The sequence below is a fragment of the Salvelinus sp. IW2-2015 genome, linkage group LG4q.1:29 (genome assembly GCF_002910315.2).
Source record: "Salvelinus sp. IW2-2015 linkage group LG4q.1:29, ASM291031v2, whole genome shotgun sequence".
Classification (NCBI taxonomy): domain Eukaryota; kingdom Metazoa; phylum Chordata; class Actinopteri; order Salmoniformes; family Salmonidae; genus Salvelinus; species Salvelinus sp. IW2-2015.
Window position 1 is genome coordinate 65,125,401 of NC_036842.1, and position 20,925 is coordinate 65,146,325.

The following is a 20,925-nucleotide window of genomic DNA, read 5'->3' on the forward strand; positions in this document are numbered from 1 at the left end:
AACTATAAAAAAATATATATTTATTTTTTATTTCACCTTTATTTAACCAGGTAGGCCAGTTGAGAACAAGTTCTCATTTACAACTGCGACCTGGCCAAGATAAAGCAAAGCAGTGCGACAAAAACAACAACACAGAGTTACACATAAACAAACGTACAATCAATAATACAATAGAAAAAAAATAGAAAAATCTATGTACGGTGTGTGCAAATGTAGAAGAGTAGGGAGGTAAGTAATAAATAGGCCATAGTATTTACAATAATTACAATTTAGCAATAACACTGGAGTGATAGATGTGCAGATGATGATGTGCAAGTAGAGATACTGGGGTGCAAAAGAGCAAGAGGGTAAGTAATAATATGGGGATGAGGTAGTTGGGTGTGCTATTTACAGATGGGCTGTGTACAGGTACAGTGATCAGTAAGCTGCTCTAACAGCTGATGCTTAAAGTTAGAGAGGGCGATATAAGATTCCAGCTTCAGTGATTTTTGCAATTSGTTCCAGTCATTGGCAGCAGAGAATTGGAAGGTAAGGCAGCCAAAGTAAGTGTTGGCTTTGGGGATGACCAGTGAAATATACCTGCTGGAGAGCGTGCTACGGGTAGGTGTTGCTATGGTGACCAGTGAGCTGAGATAAGGTGGGGCTTTACCTAGCAGAGACTTGTAGATGACCTGGAGCCAGTGGGTTTGGCGACGAATATGTAGTGAGGGCCAGCCAACGAGAGCATACAGGTCGCAGTGGTGGGTAGTATATGGGGCTTTGGTGACAAAACGGATGGCACTGTGATAGACTGCATCCAGTTTGCTGAGTAGAGTGTTGGGGGCTATTTTGTAAATGACATCACCGAAGTCAAGGATCGGTAAGATAGTCAGTTTTACGAGGGAATGTTTGGCAGCATGAGTGAAAGAGGCTTTGTTGCGAAATAGGAAGCCGATTCTAGATTTAATTTTGGATTGGAGATGCTTAATGTGAGTCTGGAAGGAGAGTTTACAGTCTAACCAGACACCTAGGTATTTGTAGTTGTCCACATATTCTAGGTCAGAACCGGCCAGAGTAGTGATGCTAGTCGGGCGGGAGGGTGCGGGCAGAAATCGGTTGAAGAGCATGCACTTAGTTTAACTAGCATTTAAAAGCAGTTGGAGGCCATGGAAAGATTGTTGTATGGCGTTGAAGCTCGTTTGGAGGTTTGTTAGCACAGTGTCCAAAGAAGGGCTAGATGTATACAGAATGGTGTCGTCTGCGTAGAGGTGGATCAGAGAATCATTGATATATAGAAAAGAGAAAAGAGTCGGCCTGAGAATTGAACCCCCATAGAGACTGCCAGAGGTCCGGACAACAGGACCTCCGATTTGACACACTGACATCTGAGAAGTAGTTGGTGAACCAGGCGAGGCAGTCATTTGAGAAGCCAAGGCTATTGAGTCTGCCGATAAGAATACGGTGATTGACAGAGTATAAAGCCTTGGCCAGGTCGATGAAGACGGCTGCACAGTACTGTCTTTTCAATGGCGGTTATGATATCGTTTAGGACCTTGAGCGTGGCTGAGGTGCACCCATGACCAGCTCGGAAACCAGATTGCATAGTGGAGAAGGTACGGTGGGATTCGAAATGGTCAGTGACCTGTTTGTTATTTTGGCTTTCGAAGATTTTAGAAAGGCAGGGCAGGATGGATATAAGTCTATAACAGTTTGGGTCTAGAGTGTCTCCCCCTTTGAAGAGGGGGATGACCACAGCAGCGTTCCAATCTTTGGGGATCTCAGACGATACGAAAGAGAGGTTGAATAGGCTTGTAATAGGGGTTGCAACAATTTCGGCTGATCATTTTAGAGAGGGTCCAGATTGTCTAGCCCAGCTGATTTGTAGGGATCCAGAGTTTGCAGCTCTTTCAGAACATCAGCTGTCTGGATTTGGGTGAAGGAGAAGCAGGTGGGGCTTGGGCAAGTTGCTGCAGAGGGGGCTGAGATGTTGGCCGGGGTAGCGGTAGCCAGGTGGAAAGCATGGCCAGCCCTAGAAAGATGCTTATTGAAATGATCGATTATCGTGGATTTATCGGTGGTGACAGTGTTTCCTATCCTCAGTGCAGTGGGCAGCTGAGAGGAGGTGCTCTTATTCTCCATGGACTTTACAGTGTCCCAAAACTTTTTGGAATTAGTGCTACAGGAAGCAAATTTCTGTTTGAAAAAGCTAGCCTTAGCTTTCCTAACTGACTGAGTATATTTGTTCCTGACTTCCCTGAAAAGTTGCATATCACGAGGGCTTTTCGATGCTAATGCAGAACGCCACAGGAGGTTTTTGGGCTGGTCAAGGGCAGTCAAGTCTGGGGTGAACCAAGGGCTATATCTGTTCTTAGTTCTACATAGTTCTAAATAGCACATATGGAATCATGTAGTAACCAAAAAAGTGTTAAACATATCGAAATAGATTTTATATTTGAGATTCTTCAAAGTAGCCACCCTTTGCCTTGATGACAGCTTTGCACACTCTTGGCAGTCATTTCTATATTCATTTCTATATTTCTTAATTCCTTTCTTATTTTTTTTTTAGATTTGCATGTATTGTTTTGTATTGTTAGGCACTACTGCACTGTTGGAGCTAGAAACATAAGCATATCGTTACACCCGTGATAACATCTGCAAAATACTGTGTGTACACTACCAATAGTATTTCATTCGGTTCTCTGTGTATGGAATGTAATTCCATATGAAATGGCAATATTTTATTAGTGTCATTTAGACACATTTCAGTTGAATGCATGCAGTTAAACTGACTTGGTATCTCCCTTTCCCTTTAATTACACACTTGTCAATTCAGTGTTTGGGCTGATGAAAACATGAAATGCGGTACAATTTTATAAATGCCGAACATAGTTAGACATTATGGGACATTTTTGTGTAGGTAAAATTAATTAAGCGAGGAATTGCGTTGGAAACGCCTTTATCCGCAATTATTGATATAATAACCATTATTTTGAAGTAAACACGACAATATGTTGTGTGGACCTCCAACTATGACTCGGGAAAGCTAGGCTACAGAAAATAAAAGTTATAATGGGGTGGTGAATGTGCAAGGTGATGCTCCATTCGAWTAAATATCGATGGTCTTATTCTGGTGACATGATGATTGATGCTTGACTACCGTTTGACAAATACTAACAATATCGCTCTTATCCATAATAATCTCATAATGTAGGTCAGCGAGCTGTTGGATATAGTGCATGTGCCAAAATCAGAGTGGGCACATTTGCTATATAACGCAACYGTTTTTGTGACAAAACCAACGGTAGAGTTGAAAATGCAGTGGAAAACATTTAACTTGTATTTTTCATTTGGTATATGGGAATTTAACGGCAAAAGTTATTTTTATGTGCACTAAGTCATCACGAACAACCTTTTTATTCGCATAAAGTCCGTTTGATAGAAACATCTCCTGCGGGAAAATGCGCATATTGTTTTATGCAGATTTTTTAAATATTCGCATGAAAATCTGTCGCAAATTGGATGGAAACCAAGCTATGGTTGGATAAATATTGTAGATGCCATGCCACTAGTCTTGGTTCCGGACTGTTCAGCTATCGTTTCACTCCTGTCATGCTATTTGCTAAACTATCTTTGGCATATATCACGAAGTACTAGGAGTGGAACGTTTTCGCTAAACAGACAGAAGGGTAGCCAGGCTGCAATGCCACCTATGCTGCAACAATTTGGGGTGGAATGTGGAGCAGACAGTATCCTCGGAACAATACAGCGCACTAGCTTTTGCTGGGGAGAGAAATGCATGAACACCCAGCGGAAGTTTAGACGGTTAGTGGCGTTCGGTCAAACGAATTGAACACTGACAGCAAAGAACGAAAATATAAATAATTTTGCTCCCCTCTGACGACCCAGTTCCCCCCCCATCCCTTACATATGGCTTCAAATTCAAACATAGATATAGAGGGTGCAACCCAGCATCTTCGTGATATATTAAAGCTGGACCGACCCGGGAACAGCGTTGGTAAGTTTAACTGGAATGAAAATGCGCTTTTAGGCCGCATTGCAAGCTAATTCTACTAACTTAGCTACCTAGCTTTGGACAAAGTTCTAGTTAGCTAACGTAACCTTGCTATCAAAAGTTATGGACGGACGCTGCAAAATGCGAGCTAGCTCCGTATGTTCACATTCGTACCTAATTAGTTTACTTAAACTTTTTCACAAGTCATTAGTTAACGTTAGCTAGCTACTTTACATTCGCGAACATATTAGCTAGCTAAGTTAGCAGACTGCTAGTTAGGCTAGTTAAGCTAACGTTAACTGACTAAGGTTGCCAGCCAATTAGTTAACAAACGTAGCTAGTAAGCTAAATTATCCCAACGACGTTACGCTTGCCAAATGTACGATTACGCTAGCTAGTAAGTTGAACCACGGCTAGCTAACGCCTTGATCACACCACTATATGCAAGCCGAGTCCCCTCTGTACCACAGCACGCAGAGTATTGGTGGGAGCGGTCTTGAACCAGTCAGGGTTCCGTGGTGTATGGTCAGCGCCATGGAAACCAGCTCATGTCAACCTACTGGAGCTAAAGGCCTTTCACCTTGCATTCCGGCACTTCCTCCCAGTACTGAGAGGACAACTACTGAAACGGACAGATGACACAAGCGTGGTTGTGCGCCAACTGCCGGGGTGGACTGAGGTCAGTGTCACTGCACGAGGGAGCTATTGCTTTGTGCAAACACACTGTACATCCCTCAGAGCGATACACCTGCCGGGGGTGGAGAATCAGGCAGCAGACCTCCCCAGAGGAGGCCCTCTTCTTTCAGGCTGGAGGATACATCCCACTGTAGTGGAGATGATCAGGTATCAATTTGGAAGGGGCATCGCTGAACTGTTCGCTTTGCGTTGTCCTATGTGTTTTTTTGTAACGGGTACAGCAGGACCACTCAGGGTCAATGCTCTATCGCACAGATGGCCATGGGAGCTGCTGTATGCTTTTCCAGCAATTCACTTGTTCCCTCAGGTCTTGAGGAAGATCAGCCTGGAGTGCGCATCGGTTCTCACATCATTCTAATTAGCATAATAAACAAATACCCATCAAAATCCGTCTGTTTAAGCTGGATGTTTTTTGCTTTGGCTGCATCTCAATCACCACATCCGCTGACGTTGCCCTTCCGCATCTGCGGTGGCAGGGCTACAGCGGCGTTTGTCAGACCATGAGACATTCTCTCACAAACGTCTGTAGCACCCAAACGGTTTGGCCTTCAAAATATGAGACTCTCACGAACACCATGGTGTTCTCAGTTTTGCTCTACGACCCCCACAAGCGTCACGGGACTCGTCTGAAGTCGTTACTGCAGATCTGCCAGCTTCCCTCTGTAGAGTCAGAACAGTTTGGGCTACACACTATGACCCATCTATGGAAAGGTGAGTCTCTCCGGAACGCGTACGTACATGTTGGTTGTTTTACTCTAGGACGAACACAAGCCTCTCAGACTCATTTGAAGGTATTCCGGTAGAAGTAAAAAAACGAATTAATGGAAGTTGTTTAGTGCCAAATGTAAGAAGTTTTCTCTCAGATATAGGACAGACACTTCACAACAAATGTCTTTGATTTCTTTGAGATAGTAGCCCATGTTTCTATGGGCTAATAGCAGCAGGGGTGTCACTCATTCCATGTAGGGCGTAGTGTCTGCAGGATTGTTTTTCCATTTCAATTTAGTCCTAGATAACCAGGTGTGGGAAGTTTCTTACTAATTAGTGGCCTATATTCATCAATCAAGTACAAGGGAGGAGCGAAAACCTGCAGACACTCGGCCCTCCGTGGAATGAGTTTGACATGTGCTCTGCCTCCCCACTACTCACAGGAGAGTTATGAGTTGCATACACTTTGCCTGCATGCACACAGTGAATATCTTGCTGCAACAAGAACTGTTTGTCAAACAGAACAGCTTTTTGTGTGTTATGGAACAGAGACTGGCACATTGGATTACCAATGCCGTGTCAAAATCATACGCTGTAGCAGGTAGACCAACTCCAGATAGCGTGGTAGCACAGTTGTTCACGGGTATGGCCACTTCATGGGTCTTGTTCAGTGAGATCTCCCTAGACTCTGTGCTGCTGCAAGTTGGGAAACACCCATGACTTTCTTGAGGTACTGCAGACTCAATGTTATGTCCACACCATCACTGGGGTCTGTGGTTCTGGACATGGCATGCTCTCTCAACCCAGATAAGTGAGCGTACCGTCAACCTAGTACGTACATACTTTTCAACCATCCATGAGATGGCTGTTTTATACAGAGGCCTTCCACTCTTGGTGCTGTTGCACCCAAATGAAGAATCATATAGCTTTCAGCTTGCTTGTGTGTGTGGTTGTATACCACAGTGGAAATTCTGTTACCTTGTTGGGTAATTATATTCTGTTGCATCCTGTGGTGGATACAGTGATGTCCCAGGGACTCATCTGGACTAATTTAAATGGTGTTATCCCACTCTTTTGTCTGAACAACCTCTAGGTCGTTTGGCAACCCATTACGAAAACGAAAGAGAACATTGGGTTATGGATGTAACCTGAGCCGTTACTCTGCTCAGAGGAATACGATTACATTCATTACCCAACGTTCTGTGTGCTGCATACGTTGGATAAATCCAACATATGCATCATTGTATGTGTAGACTTGACAAATAGTAGCAAAAAGGAATGCACACATATTCAGTACAAATGTTGGATTACATGATGAATAAAGTGTCAATGCAGAATTTACCATGCAGCATTGATGCAATGACTGTCGGTCTGATCAAAGCATAACTTTAGCAGAATGCGCCATCCCTATCATGCAAGTTAACTTCAGCTAATTAATGTTAACGTTAGCTAGCTAGTAAAACATTAATTAATTGATGTTGGCTAGCTAACTTGGCTAACTAACATTACTAGACTAGCTACAGGTTAGATGTTTGCTTGCTTTCTTGGTAGTTTGCAGGGTTATCAAACTAGCAGTACATTTACGTGGAAAGGTAGCTATAGACGGCGCTTGTTAGGTAAGTTGGCTAACGTTACAATTTTAAAGTGCGCAACGGCTACCTAACACATTTTTGGTTTTATTTAATACAAATGAGTATCTAGCTAGCTAGCTAAATAACTAGGCAGCAGGTTGCCCAAAAACTGACTGAAGGTAGGCAGGTGAAACCCTTTTTTAGGTGATTTCTTGTATATCATAAAAATAAATAAATCGCAGCACGTTTTGGGATAATTTGGCAATTTCCCCCCCCCTGGTTAAGTACAAATCCATTGGAAAATAATGTTAAGTTGCATTTATATTCCTGAAATGTAAGTTTTAAATGATGCTATTGCTTCCTGTAGAAAATAAATKTTGATGTATAGCCCAATGTCAACAGTTTTGTCCAACTCAATAACCAATTTACAGAAACAGTACATTTTAGGTTTTCAATATATCAAACTATCTACACCAGGGGTATCAAACTCACTTCCTTACTAATTAGTGACCTTAGTTAATTAATCAAATCACGTTTTATTTGACACATGCGCTGAATACAACAAGTGTAGACCTTACTGTGAAATGCTTACTTACAAGCCCTTAACCAACAATGCAGTTCAAGAAAAAGTTAAGAAAATACTTACTAAATAAACTACAGTTATAAAAGTAACAATAACGAGGCTATAAACAGGGGTACTGTTTTTTTCCCCTTTCAATTAATTGTCAACCAGGTGTGGGGAGTTAATTACTAATTAGTGACCTTCATTCATCACTCAAGTACAAGGGTGGAGCGAAAACCCACACACACTCGGCCCTCTGTGGAATGAGTTTGACACGTGATCAACACATACAGTACCAGTCAAAAGTTTGGACACCTACTCATTCAAGAGTTTTTCTTTATTTGAACTATTTTCTACATTGTAGAATAATAGTGAAGACATMAAATCTAGGAAATAATACATATGGAACCATGTAGTAACCAAAAAAGTGTTAAACAAATCTAAATATATTYGAGATTCTTCCAATAGCCACTCTTTGCCTTGACAGCTTTGCACACTCTTGGCATTCTCTCAACCAGCTTCACCTGGAATGCTTTTCCAACAGTCTTGAAGGAGTTTCCACATATACACTACCGTTTAAAAGATTAGGGTCACTTAGAAATGTCCTTGTTTTTGAAAGACAAGCAAAAAACAATGTCCATTAAAATAACATTGAAATGATCAGATGCAGTGTAGACATTGTTAATGTTGTAAATGACTATTGTAGCTGGAAACGGCCCATTATCAGCAACCATCACTCCGGTGTTCCAATGGCACGTTGTGTTAGCTAATCTAAGTTTATCATTTTAAAAGGCTAATTGATCATTAGAAAACCCTTTTGCAATTATGTTAGCACAGCTAAAAACTGTTGTTCTGATTAAAGAAGCAATAAAACTGGCCTTCTTTAGACATGTTGAGTATCTGGCGCATCGGCATTTGTGGGTTCGATTACAGGCTCAAAAGGGCCAGAAACAAAKAACTTTCTTCTGAAACTCATCAGTCTATTCTTGTTCTGAGAAATKAAGGYTATTCCATATGAGAAATTGCTAAGAAACTGAAGATCTCGTGCAACGCTGTGTCCTACTCCCTTCACAGAACAGCACAAACTGTCTCTAACCAGAATAGAAAAAGGAGTGGGAGGCCCCGGTGCACAACTGAGTAAGAGGACAAGTACATTAGTGTTTAGTTTGAGAAACATACGCCTCACAAGTCCTCAACTGGCAGCTTCATTAAATAGTACCCGCAAAACACCAGTCTCAACAGTGAAGAGGCTACTCCGGGATGCTGGCCTTCTAGGCAGAGTTGCAAAGAAAAAGCCATATCTCAGACTGGCCAATAAAAAATAAGATGGGCAAAACAGACACTAGACAGAGGAAGATTGGAAAAAGGTGTTATGGACAGACGAATCTAAGTTTTTAAGGTGTTCGGATCACAAAGAACAACGTTCGTGAGATGCAGAAAAGATGCTGGAGGAGTGCTTGACGCCATCTGTCAAGCATGGTGGAGGCATTGTGATGGTCTGAAGGTGCTTTTGGTGGTGGTAAAGTGGGAGATTTGTACAGGGTAAAAGGGATCTTGAAGAAGGAAGGCTATCACTCCATTTTGCAATGCCATGCCATACCCTGTGGACGTCGCTTAATTGGAGCCAATTTCTTCCTATAACAGGACAATGACCGAAAGCACAGCTCCAGACTATGCAAGAACTATTTAGGGAAGAAGCAATCAGCTGGTATTCTGTCTATAAAAGAGTGGCCAGCACAGTCACCGGATCTCAACCCGATTTGAGCTGTTGTGGGGGCAGCTTGACCGTATGGTACGTAAGAAGTGCCTATCAAGCCAATCCAGCTTGTGGGAAGGTGCTTCTGGATGTATGGGGTGAAATCTCTTCAGATTACCTCAACAAATTGACAAGTAGTATGCCAAAGGTCTGCAAGGCTGTAATTGCTGCAAATGGAGGAGGATTTGACGAAAGTAAAGTTTGAAGGTCACATTTAAATTATAAATCATTATTTATAACCATGTCAACATCTTGACTATATTTCCTATTCATTTTGCAACTAATTTCATGAAATGGCTACTTTTCCTTCACTCTGCGGTTTGAGATGAGTCGGACCATCTCAATTTGGTTGCGCTTGGGGTATTGTGGAGGCCAGGTCATCTGATGCAGCACTCCATCACTCTCCTTCTTGGTCAAATAGCCCTTACACAGCCTGGAGGTGTGTTGGGTCATTGTCCTGTTGAAAAACAAATGATAGTCCCACTCAGCCCAAACCAGATAGGATAGCATATCGCTGCAGAATGCTGTGGTAGCCATGCTGGTTAAGTGTGCCTTGAATTCTAAATAAATCACAGACAGTGTCACCAGCAAAGCACCATCTCACCGCCTCCATGCTTCACGGTGGGAACCACACATGTGGAGATCATCCGTTCACCTACTCTGCGTCTCACAAAGATACGGCGGTTAGAACCAAAAATCTCCAATTTGGACTCATCAGACCAAAGAACAGATTTCCACCGATCTAATGTCCATTGCTTGTTTTTCTTGGTCCAAGCAAGTCTCTTCTTATTATTGGTGTTCTTTAGTAGTGTTTTTTTTGCAGCAATTCGACCATGAAGGCCAGATTTCATGCAGTCTCCTCTGAACAGTTGATGTTTTGATTTCTGTTACTTGAACTTTGTGAAGCATTTTTTTGGGCTACAGTTTCTGAGGCTGGTAACTCCAATGAAATGATCCTCAGCAGCAGAGGTTACTCTGGGTCTTCCTTTCCTGTGGCAGTCCTCATGGGAGCCAGTTTCATCATAGCGCTTRATTTTTGCAACTGCAATTGAAGAAAMTTTCACAGTTCTTAATGTTCTGGATTGACTGACCATGACTAGAAGTAATGATGGACTGTCGTTACGCTTTGCTTATTTGAGCTGGTCTTGCCATGACATGGACTTGGTTTTTTACCAAATAGGGCTATCTTCTGTATACCCCCCTACCATGTCACAACACAACTGATTGGCTCAAATGCATTAAGAAGGAAAGAAATTCCACAAATTAACTTTTAACAAGGCACCTGTTAATTGAAATGCATTCCAGGTGACTACCTCATGAAGCAGGTTGAAAGAATGCAAGGAGTGTGCAAAGCTGTCAAGTCAAAGGGTGGCTATTTGAAGAATCTAAAATATAAATATATTTTTTAACACTTTTGCTTATACTTTTTATTTCATAGTTTTGATGTTTTCACTATTCTACAATGCAATTTTTTTTTTAAATCACCCTTGAATGAGTAGTTGTAAACTTTTGACTGGCACTGTATATCTACAGAAATAAGACAGATCCTGCTTCTGTTGCCTGTTTGAGTGTTTGTTTAATAGCGTACTGATTCCGTGAGCACCAAGCCTCACGCAACTGCATAATGTTGGATAAATCAATTTCACAAATTCATCTGTTTTTAATCTTTGCTATGCTGTAGTAAATGCTTTCCAATTTTTTATTTCTTAGAACAGACTCTGGTATTACTAATGTATTTAGTGTTTACACTGTTCTAAACGGGTAGAAAAATAATATTGTAATCAACAGCACCTGTTTGTCACATAGTATGCATGCAGCTCTCGCTCCTATACCCTCCTTTTTCTTGACCACCTTATTGTTATATTATCATTATATTAAGTAATGTCATTMTCATTGGTAGGCTTCGTATAGTAGTAGCATTGTTTAAGCACCATTGATCTGTAGTCCTAAGAGCGCATCCTGTTTAGACTTAATGCCATAACCTACTTAGGCCTACATATCAATTCATAAACTGAGTGGTTGGAGCCCTGAATGCTGATTGGCTGACAGCTGTGGTATATCAGACCCTATACCACAGGTATGACAAAACATTTATTTTTACTGTTCTAATTATGTTGGTAACCACTTTATAATAGCAATATGGCACCTCGGGTTTGTTGCATATGACCAATATACCACGGCTAAGGGCTGTATCCAGGCGCTCCGCGTTGCATTGTGCTAAAGAACAGCCCTTAGCCGTGGTATATTGGCATATCCACACCCCCTCGGGCCTTGTTACTTGTAGATATCTATATATATATATATATATATAGATATCTACTGTATCAATCATTCGGTCATGTCATGACACAGCATATGAGTCATTCGTGCTTTGAAATGCAAACAAGCATTTTAGTTTTAAATGAAATAAAGGGCGCTTTGAATAATTAAACAATAAATGAACCACAATTCACGAATGCATGCAACTCTTTTTAGTCTTTGCTGTAATAAAGGCTTCATATACAGTATATATATTTYGTTAGAACAGACTCTCTGGTAGACTTAAAATTTACACTTCCAAATGGTCAGAAAAAAATATCTTAAGCACCTGTTTGTCACACACAGGCCTAATATTCACGCAGCGCTTGCTCCAATACCCTCCTTTTTCTTGATCTCCAGTAGTTACCACAACYAAGTCAAATGTCTTCCGCACATCTAACTATCCATTTCCCTTCTGCGCAACCAGTAAACATTCCCCGTTTCAAGTTTCTTTTTCACGTCCTCTGCACCYATTTTGCTGTCACGTGTTCAGAGTTTTTTTAATAATCAATTTCTTCTTATAATTATGATAGACTATAGGTCCGACCCTATTGGTCAAGTGCATGTGATGCATACATGTGTTACGTAAAAGATCAAGGTTTGAGGGAATAGGGAAGGTTTTTCTTAAACAAATCGGGGATTTTGATGTCAGAGAAACAATTMAACTAAATGGCTGTAATTATGTTGCAGCTTCAGAATGGACAGTGCGATCAACACTTGCTGTGCTATGGTCGCTGCAGCAGGGAGGAGAGACGACATGCGCCAGTAACACAGCCACTCACTGTCATTTGTTTTAATACAGCGTGTCCGTTGGGCTCCTTGAGTCATTTGTCTGTCTTAATTATTGAATCAGACAGTGCGCTTAAAGTATCAGACAAGATACATGTAGTTGATTTTATTCAAATGCATGGAAAAGCRTATAGAAAAATATGTTTTAAAATATCCAACAATCGATTGGTCGAAAGTACCGATGACTCTTGGTCGACCAAGATTATTTTTTGTCGGTGACGGCACTAGTTGATTTTGTCTATCCCCACCAGGSGTGTTCAAAACCAACTATATTAATTTGCGCACAGGTTGAAACACACAAAAAACATTCATGGACATTGCTAGCTAATTTGTCCTGGGAGATAAAAATTGGGTTATTTTACCTGAAATGCATATGGTCCTTTTTTTTTTTTTTTTTTTCATTTTTATTCACCCAAAATCATGTGCTCTCTATTCCGACAATTAATCCACAGATAAAATGGGAAACCTATATAGTTTTTTTTAATTTTGATTAATCTCCTTGTTCATCCTTCTGTGGATTTTATATGGTGGTTGGCAACTTATTTTAAGGTGCATTACCGCCACCAACTGGATTGGAGTGTGGACCAATTTCATCTTTCAAACACTGTCGTGGGTTAATATGCTTGTAAAAACCATGGGAGACGCGGGACTTGCAGAGCATCAAGGTGCCCGGTTATGTCGACGCTGGCGAGCAGTTTGGATGAAATTATTTAATAACGTGTGTAAATGTATTTTACAAAACTCGCGCACGTAATGCGGACGGTTTAGTCATGTTAGAACGTTCAAATATGTGGGACAGACCTTTTTGTGAAACCCGTAAAATCGGTTTGTTCATATTTGCTCTTTGCAATGGGTTTTCCTCAACCTATCAGAGTAAGATCGATGTGACGTTGTGTTGCTAATAATGAGGGTGTTTCACTGTTATCGGGCGTCTTATGAAATATAAGGTAAAACATTTTTCCTTCGCTTCTGTTATTCATCCGTCCAACCTTTTTATGCGTGTAAAGTACGTCAGATATTGTCATGACGGGCCTGATGGGGGGGGGAATGTTCGCTCAACTTTCCAAATGTAAACAAAATACCCTAGACAAGGTGGGATCTTGTCGGTAAAATGAATTATACGAGGATTGTCGATGTAAACGCTTTTATGCACAAATATTGATATCATAACCATATCGAATAACCTTGGGAGTCACGAGATGACGTGTCGTYCTCCCACTACGACTCGTCGGGAAAGCAAGCAGTTTATTAGGCTACAGATGAAAGTTATGATGAACTTCACAGGGTGTTGAAAGTGCAAGGTGATGAGCTTGATGCTCCTTTCCAATAAATATCGCGAGGGTCTTATTCTGGTGACATGATAATCGATGCTTGGCTGCCGTTTGACAAACAAAAATGTTATCGCGCTTTTGTTCATAATAATTATCTCCATGTAAGCTATACGCAATACCAGAGTGGTCACAGTCGCTATATAACGCAAATGTTTGGTGAGAGAACTAGAATTGAAAATGTGATGGAAACCCATTTAACTTGTATTTTTTGGGGAGGGGATTTAACCGCAAAATGGTAACAAGGTAATTGTGTGGGAGTATGTGCATATTGTTTTTATGCAGTTTTTCAATAGTCACATCTGTTGCCCAATTGGATGGAAACCTAGCTAGAGACACGAAGAAAAAGAAACAGCAGGTTACAAAGTAGAGCCTTGTAGCCACGTTTTGATGTGTGGATTGGTCCAATTCACCTTTCGCCACCTCCATTTCAATGTTGAGGGCTAGATTTCTAGCTGTGTGGGAGTGCCTGACGCATTTTGCTGAGGCATCGAGCTGGGCGAGAGGCAGCGCTGCATTGGCTGTATTGTCGGCGGCAAATTTTGTGACGGYTTTATTCTTTCAAGTAAAAACGACCAGAATTCAGTGGCTACAGCCCTACAATCGWTAAAAACAGRCTAAATATCAGTGAATTGAAAATGTGTACCATCTATCTTTCTGTGCAGCTGGCTAGCAGGCGGCTCATTCTCTTCTGTGCTTAAACGAATTAGTTCAGTTTAACTGCAGTTTATCCGCCCATCAACAGAGTAACTCATCATGAAAAATAACATGACAATGAAACCCAACTTGGGTGCAGGCTTACCTTTTATGTTATTCGTCTAGTAGCACTCGGTGCTACAGGTCAGACTTGGTGAGAAGTGTTGGTGGGGGTGCTGTGTGAGTGTTTGAGAATGCTGAGAAGTGTTTCTATGTTTAGGGTGTGGGTGCTTGTGTAGGGATGTTTTTGTGTGTATCTAATTTGCATAAAGTAGTATAAAAAGAGGTATGCTTTCATAAATAGTTAATATGACCACCCTACCTAAACTTATCGGTCTAAATTACTGTAATTATGTATTCCATACGGCCTAATTTGCATAATATACTATGAAATATAGTTTTTTGTTTTTATTTCCTATCATGCCATATTGGACAATGTGTTGAATTTAAGAATCCTGACAGGCCACTTAGTGCCATTATTGACTAGGGATTAACATTGACCTGCCCCAACCTTTTACGATAACTTGAAAATAATGGTAAATCCTATCCTCGTGAAATAGTGTTCTGTGTTCCTGAGAAGCTTCTAACATGTAATACGAAGTATAACTCGAGGACCAAAGTTTCACTTTGTCCCCTAACACCCTGCCTAACATTACTCCTTATAGTCCAAGGACTTTACATGTTCTGTTTAAAGGCGAATTGGCTTTGGAAGCCAAAACAGCCAAATACTCCATCTAAACGTGAATCGATTCTCAATTGCAGCACTGTTCTAGAAACATAAATCCCTTTACTTTCATTTCACAAAATAATTTCACAAATGCAAAATACCTATTTACTGGGTTCACCGGATTTAACATAGTTGCAGCTGACATTATTTTTCAGTGACAGCACGTTTGTGGTATCAGTCTAAAGTTAACACACAGGTTTTTGGAGACTCACAGCTAATTAGAACAGGTAGTCCACTCTGTCTTCCATCTGGTTTTACTTAAACAAGCACTGTAACATGAAAATATGGCCGTTTGCGAACCATAACCCTATAAAGGTATGTATCAATTTAACTTTTTGTTTTTGTTTTTTGACAATGTTTTCTCTGTGATATGAAAGCCCTTATGCTTCCAAAACAATACCGCAAGTGAAGTGCGTTAATGTTCAGACAGGGCGCCGGGGCTCTTCACAAAACTCTCCTGTCCAGAAGACGCCTTCGTTCAATGACTTATGTGTAATGTAATGGAACTGAGGGTCATCAAGGTCTAAGCACCAGAACCAAATCATAAGGCATGAGGTTGCCTGGGTTCTTTGGAGGCGATGAAACATCAGTCCTTGATGAGTAAGGGTTTTCTGGTAGCATGTAAAATTACACGAGGGACATTATCATCCCCTTTCGGCTTTACCCCTGAAAATGTTGCTTGGCAATAGGGTTCGCTACTTATCATAATTTTTGGTGATATCCAAAGTTAGGGGGACTGAGTTACTCACAGGTGTTTGTTTCCGTAGATGCTTCTCCAAGTGAGAACCAAAGCAAAACATCTTTCAATGGTGAATTGAATGGACTTCTGGGAGCAGACCTTATAGGAGCAGGCGACAGGTCAACCATGGCTGAATCCACAGGCCCTAATTCAGAGAACATGAACACTCAAGAGTGTCAGATCATGTAAGTAAAAGTTACCTCTTCTTTATTATGTTGTACAGTATTTTTCTCTGCCTTAACAGAGATTTCTCATGTACAGAAATGCACATTCAGTATTGTGTGAACCAGTTGGGTTGATTGGTTGTTGAAACCCATGTTCAATCTAGATCTCTTTAGGAGATCAAGTGTCCAGTTTGTTAACATTGTATTTGGTTTCTTCACCAGCTGCCTCTCTGGGGATGATGGTTCCACTTGCATTCCCATCACATCCAACAATGTTGAAATTGTGGCCAGTCGAGACTCAAGCATTGACAGTAAGGCACGTGGCAGCAACAAGGTAAGACTTTGAGGATTAAAGGCCCAGTGCAGTCAATTTTATTTTCTAGTGTTTTGTATCATATTTGTACAATAGCTGATATAACGGAACAGTGTAAAAGTGTTATTTCCTGATAGAGAACGACCGATTATGGATTTTTTTCCTGTGTTTTCACTAAGTGCCGGCCGTTGGCCAAATAGCCAGTTATACTCATTTCCAGCTGGCCACTTTTTTTCCGAAGTCAATAACTCTTTTAAAATATGTGTGCCTGCCTAGTGCATCCTGAGTGCCATATATACACACTGAATACAGCTTTGTTAATGTCATGGTTTCACAATTATTATACTAAAAACCGTGTTTCTACCCCAAACTGTTCAATAGATATGTTCCATTTTACTGGGTTTTTTTTCGCAGGAAACATTTGATTAGTGCAGCGATGTGCACATGRTTGTACACCCAAAGGTAACAAATGCGATTAGCGGGAAAACACTTGTAAAAAGCGCACTGCACATGCAAGTGGCATCATATGACAAAGATGGAAATAGTCATTCGAATTTTAGGAGGGGATATCTAAAGATTCAACAACTAGCATGGGTTGCAAATATGACTAGGATTGTGCMTTTGGCTGCTGGACAACTAAAGAAAGTTGATTTGAAAACMAATAGAACAGTAGAGAAATGCAGGTTTCAATGGCATATGAGGAAGTGTTTTTATTTTTTTATCATTCCCTCTGCATATAGTACCAGTCAAAAGTTTGGGGACTCCAACTCATTCAAGGGTTTTTCTTTATTTGTGMTATTTTCTAAATGGAAGAATAATAGTGAAGACATTCACTATGAAATAACACGTATGGATTCATGTAGTAACCAAARAAGTGTTAAAGAAATCAAAATATATTTTAGATTCTTCAAAGTAGCCACCCTTTGCCTTGATTGCTTTGCACACTCTTGACATTCTCTCAACCAGCTTCACCTGGAATGCTTTTCCAGTCTTGAAGGTGTTCCCACATATCCTGAGCACATGTTGGCTACTTTTCCTTCACTCTGCGGTCCAACTCCTCCTAAACCATCTCAATTGGGTTGAGGTCAGGTGATTATGGGGGCCAGGTCATCTGATGTAGCCATTCCATCACGCTCCTCCTTGGTCAAATATCCCTTACATAGCCTGGAGGTGTGGCAATTTCATGACCTCAACAGCCCTAACCACGGCAAAAAAAGAAAGCAGGGACAAGTACTGATTTAATAAATAAATAAAATAAATAAATCAGGAAAATGCGGCAGCTAGTGTGTCAATCAAATTTATTTATAAAACCCTTCTTACATCAGCTGATGTCACAAAGTGCTGTACAGAAACCCAGCTTAAAACCCCAAACAGCAAGCAATGCAGGTGTAGAAGCACGGTGGCTAGGAAAAACTACCTAGAAAGGCCGGAGCCTAGGATGAAACCTAGAGGAACCAGGCTATAAGGGGTGGCCTGTCCTCTTCTGGCTGTGCTGGGTGGGGATTATAACAGAACACGGCCAAGATGTTCAAATGTTCATAGATGACCAGCAGGGTCAAATAATAATAATAATAATAATAATCACAGTGGTTGTCGAGGGTGCAACAAGTCAGCACCTCAGGAGTAAATGTCAGTTGGCTTTTCATGGCCGATACGCACGCAAGCAACCGGTATCTTTTTTTGTAAAGTACTGTAGCTGTATAGGGACTTTGGCGAACAGTAAATCATTGAATGCTTTCAATATGTCTATATGCCTTGTGGCATTATTCAAGTCTGCTTAAAAAAACTTGACTATATGCAGCATGAGTGGGTAGCTAACAAGATCCATTCCAGCCAGAGGTTCCTCTCCGGCTTGCAACAGTATGACACGAGGCTAGTGCTCTTGCCCTTTATCTGTCTTCTCAATGAAAACTAGTTAGAATTATCAAACATATATTTTATGGAAAAGAGATGTGTGTTTCTGAAAAATGCATCATGCTGCCTTGTTGACAACATGACCGAGCGGCATAGATTACTGTTCGACAGTGGTGTAAAAATACTTTAAAGTACTACTCAAGTAGTTTTTGGGGGCTAATCTGTACTTTTCCTTGACTATTTATATATATTTTTTACTTCACTACCTTCCTAAAGAAAATTATCTTCTTTTTACTCCATACATTTTCCCTGACACCAAAATGTACTCGTTACATTTTGAATGCTTAGCAGGGCAGGAAAATGGTCCAATTCACGCACTTATCAAGAGAACGTCTCTTCTGCCTCTTATCTGGCAGACTCACTAAACACGAATGCTTTGTTTGTTAATTATGTTGTTAGTGTTGGAGTGTGCCCCTGGCTATACATAAATAAATAAAAACAAGCAAATGGTGCCTTTTAATTTAAGGAATTTTAAATATTTAATACTTGTACTTTTGATACTTACGTATATTTAAAACCAAATACTTTTACACTTTAATAGAATCCCGTCTGTTAATAGTTCCAAACCGCTCTGCCAATAATAGCTAGTTTTCAGGTTGCATACCCCTCACCACATTCCTAACTGTGGGTTAATGCACTTAGACCACTCCCATACAGTCCTAGCAAAATTCTTGCTTGATACATTTTTTTTGTTAAACTATTTTTGTTGCTTTTTTACCATTTGGGGAAAGAAAATGTATGGGTAACGATTACAGTACATTTCTTAAATGTTACAGAGTAATGACTTAATATTGAGATCAAAACCGCTGCACTGGGCCCTCAACTGTCCTTGAGAACATGAAAAAGGTCACCGGGGTGATTACACCAACGTTCTCAGACAAACAATGTAAAGACAATTATTTTAGGCAAGGGTGGTTGTCTCAAGTGTAGATATCTCTAGATAGCTAAGCAATATATTACCGAGCACTGTTTTGAGCTTACTACCATTGTTTGAATATCTGTCCTCATGTTAACACAATATACAATGTTCTTGACTTAGTGCTGCTCTGTTGTAAGTATATGGGTCCTTTAATTTAGACTCTTTCCTGTTCCATGCAGGTAAAAATCCARCCTGTCGCCAAGTACGACTGGGAGCACAAGTATTACTACGGCAACCTCATTGCAGTCTCTAACGCATACCTGGCATATGCCATCCGAGGTGAGTTTGGAACGGTGGCTGGTGGAAGTTTTAAATGTTTAGGAAAGGAATAGTAAAATATGGAATGGTCTCAAACACCTGGTTTCCATGTACTCCATTTCATTCATTATTATGAGCCATCCTCCCCTCACCAGCCTCTGGTGTGGAACCATGCATTACCATCCCTTGTTGCTTGGTATGATCCGATCATTACGGCTATATACACATATACAGTTGAAGTCGGAAGTTTAAATACACCTTAGCCACAATAAGTTGGGTGAATTTTGGCCCATTCCTCCTGACAGAGATTCTGTAACTGAGTCAGGTTTGTAGGCCTCCTTGCTCGCACACGCTTTTTCAGTTCTGCCCACAAATTTTCTATAGGATTGACGTCAGGGCTTTGTGATGGCCACTCCATTACCTTGACTTTGTTGTCCTTAAGCCAATTTGCCACAACTTTGGAAGTATGCTTGGGGTCATTGTCCATTTGGAAGACCTATTTGCGACCAAGCTTTAACTTCCTGACTGATGTCTTGAGATGTTGCTTCAATATATCTACCATAATTTTCCATCCTCATGATGCCATCTATCTTTCTGAGTGTGCACCAGCCCTCCTGCAAGCAAAGCACCCCCAGAAACATGATGCTGCCACCCCTGTGCATCACGGTTGGGATGGTGTTTCTTCGGCTTGCAAACCTACCCCTTTTTCCTCCAAACATAACGATGTTCAATATGGCCAAACAGTTCTATTTTTTTTCATCAGACCAAGGACATGTTTCCCAAAAAGTAAGATCTGTTGTTCCCATGTGCAGTTGCTAACCGTTAGTCTGGCTTTTTTATGGTGGTTTTGGAGCAGTGGCTTCTTCCTTGCTGAGGCGCCTTTCGGGATATGTCGATATAGGACTCATTTTACTGTGGATATAGATACTTTTGTACCGGTTCCTCCAGCATCTTCACAAGGTCCTTTGCTGTTGTTCTGGGATTGATTTGCACTTTTCGCACCAAAGTACGTTCATCTCTAGGAGAGAGAACGCGTCTCCTTTCTGAGCGGTATGACGGCTGCGTGGTTCATGGTGTTTATACTTGCGTACTATTGTTTGTACGATGAACGTGGTACCTTCAGGCGTTTGGAAATTGCTCCCAAGGATGAACCAGACTTGTGGAGGTCTCCCATTTTTATTTTTATTTTTTTCTGGGTTTGGCTGATTTTCTTTTGTATTTTCCCATGATGTCAAGCGAAGAGGCACTGCGTTTGAAGGTAGGCCTTGAAATACATCCACAGGTACACCTCCAAAGGCTAAATTGACATCATTTGAGTCAATCAGAAGCTTCTAAGCCATGACTTTTTCTGGAATTTTCCAAGCTGTTTAAAGGCCAGTCAACTTAGTGTATGTAAACTTCAGACCCACTTGAATTGTGATACAGTGAAATAATCTGCTTGTAAACAATTGTTGTAAAAATTACTTGTGTCATTCACAAAGTATGTGTATATATAT

At 40.8% G+C, this 20,925-nt stretch overlaps 1 protein-coding gene across 4 annotated transcripts in view; it reads left to right on the plus strand.

The window, feature by feature from the left end:
• The first annotated feature begins 3,749 nt into the window (after nt 1-3,749).
• LOC111962375 (enhancer of mRNA-decapping protein 4-like) overlaps nt 3,750-20,925 on the plus strand; it is a 46,370-nt gene continuing 29,194 nt past the window's right edge. Inside the window, exons 1-4 of one of the 4 annotated variants that reach the window (XM_023985422.2) lie at nt 3,750-3,994; nt 15,890-16,046; nt 16,248-16,359; nt 19,351-19,450. In XM_023985422.2, coding sequence (XP_023841190.1) covers nt 3,907-3,994; nt 15,890-16,046; nt 16,248-16,359; nt 19,351-19,450 — 457 coding nt within the window. In that variant the 5' untranslated portion in view covers nt 3,750-3,906. The remainder of the gene's footprint in view (nt 3,995-15,889; nt 16,047-16,247; nt 16,360-19,350; nt 19,451-20,925) is intronic. The other 3 variants (XM_023985419.2, XM_023985418.2, XM_023985421.2) reach the window with 3 other exon arrangements.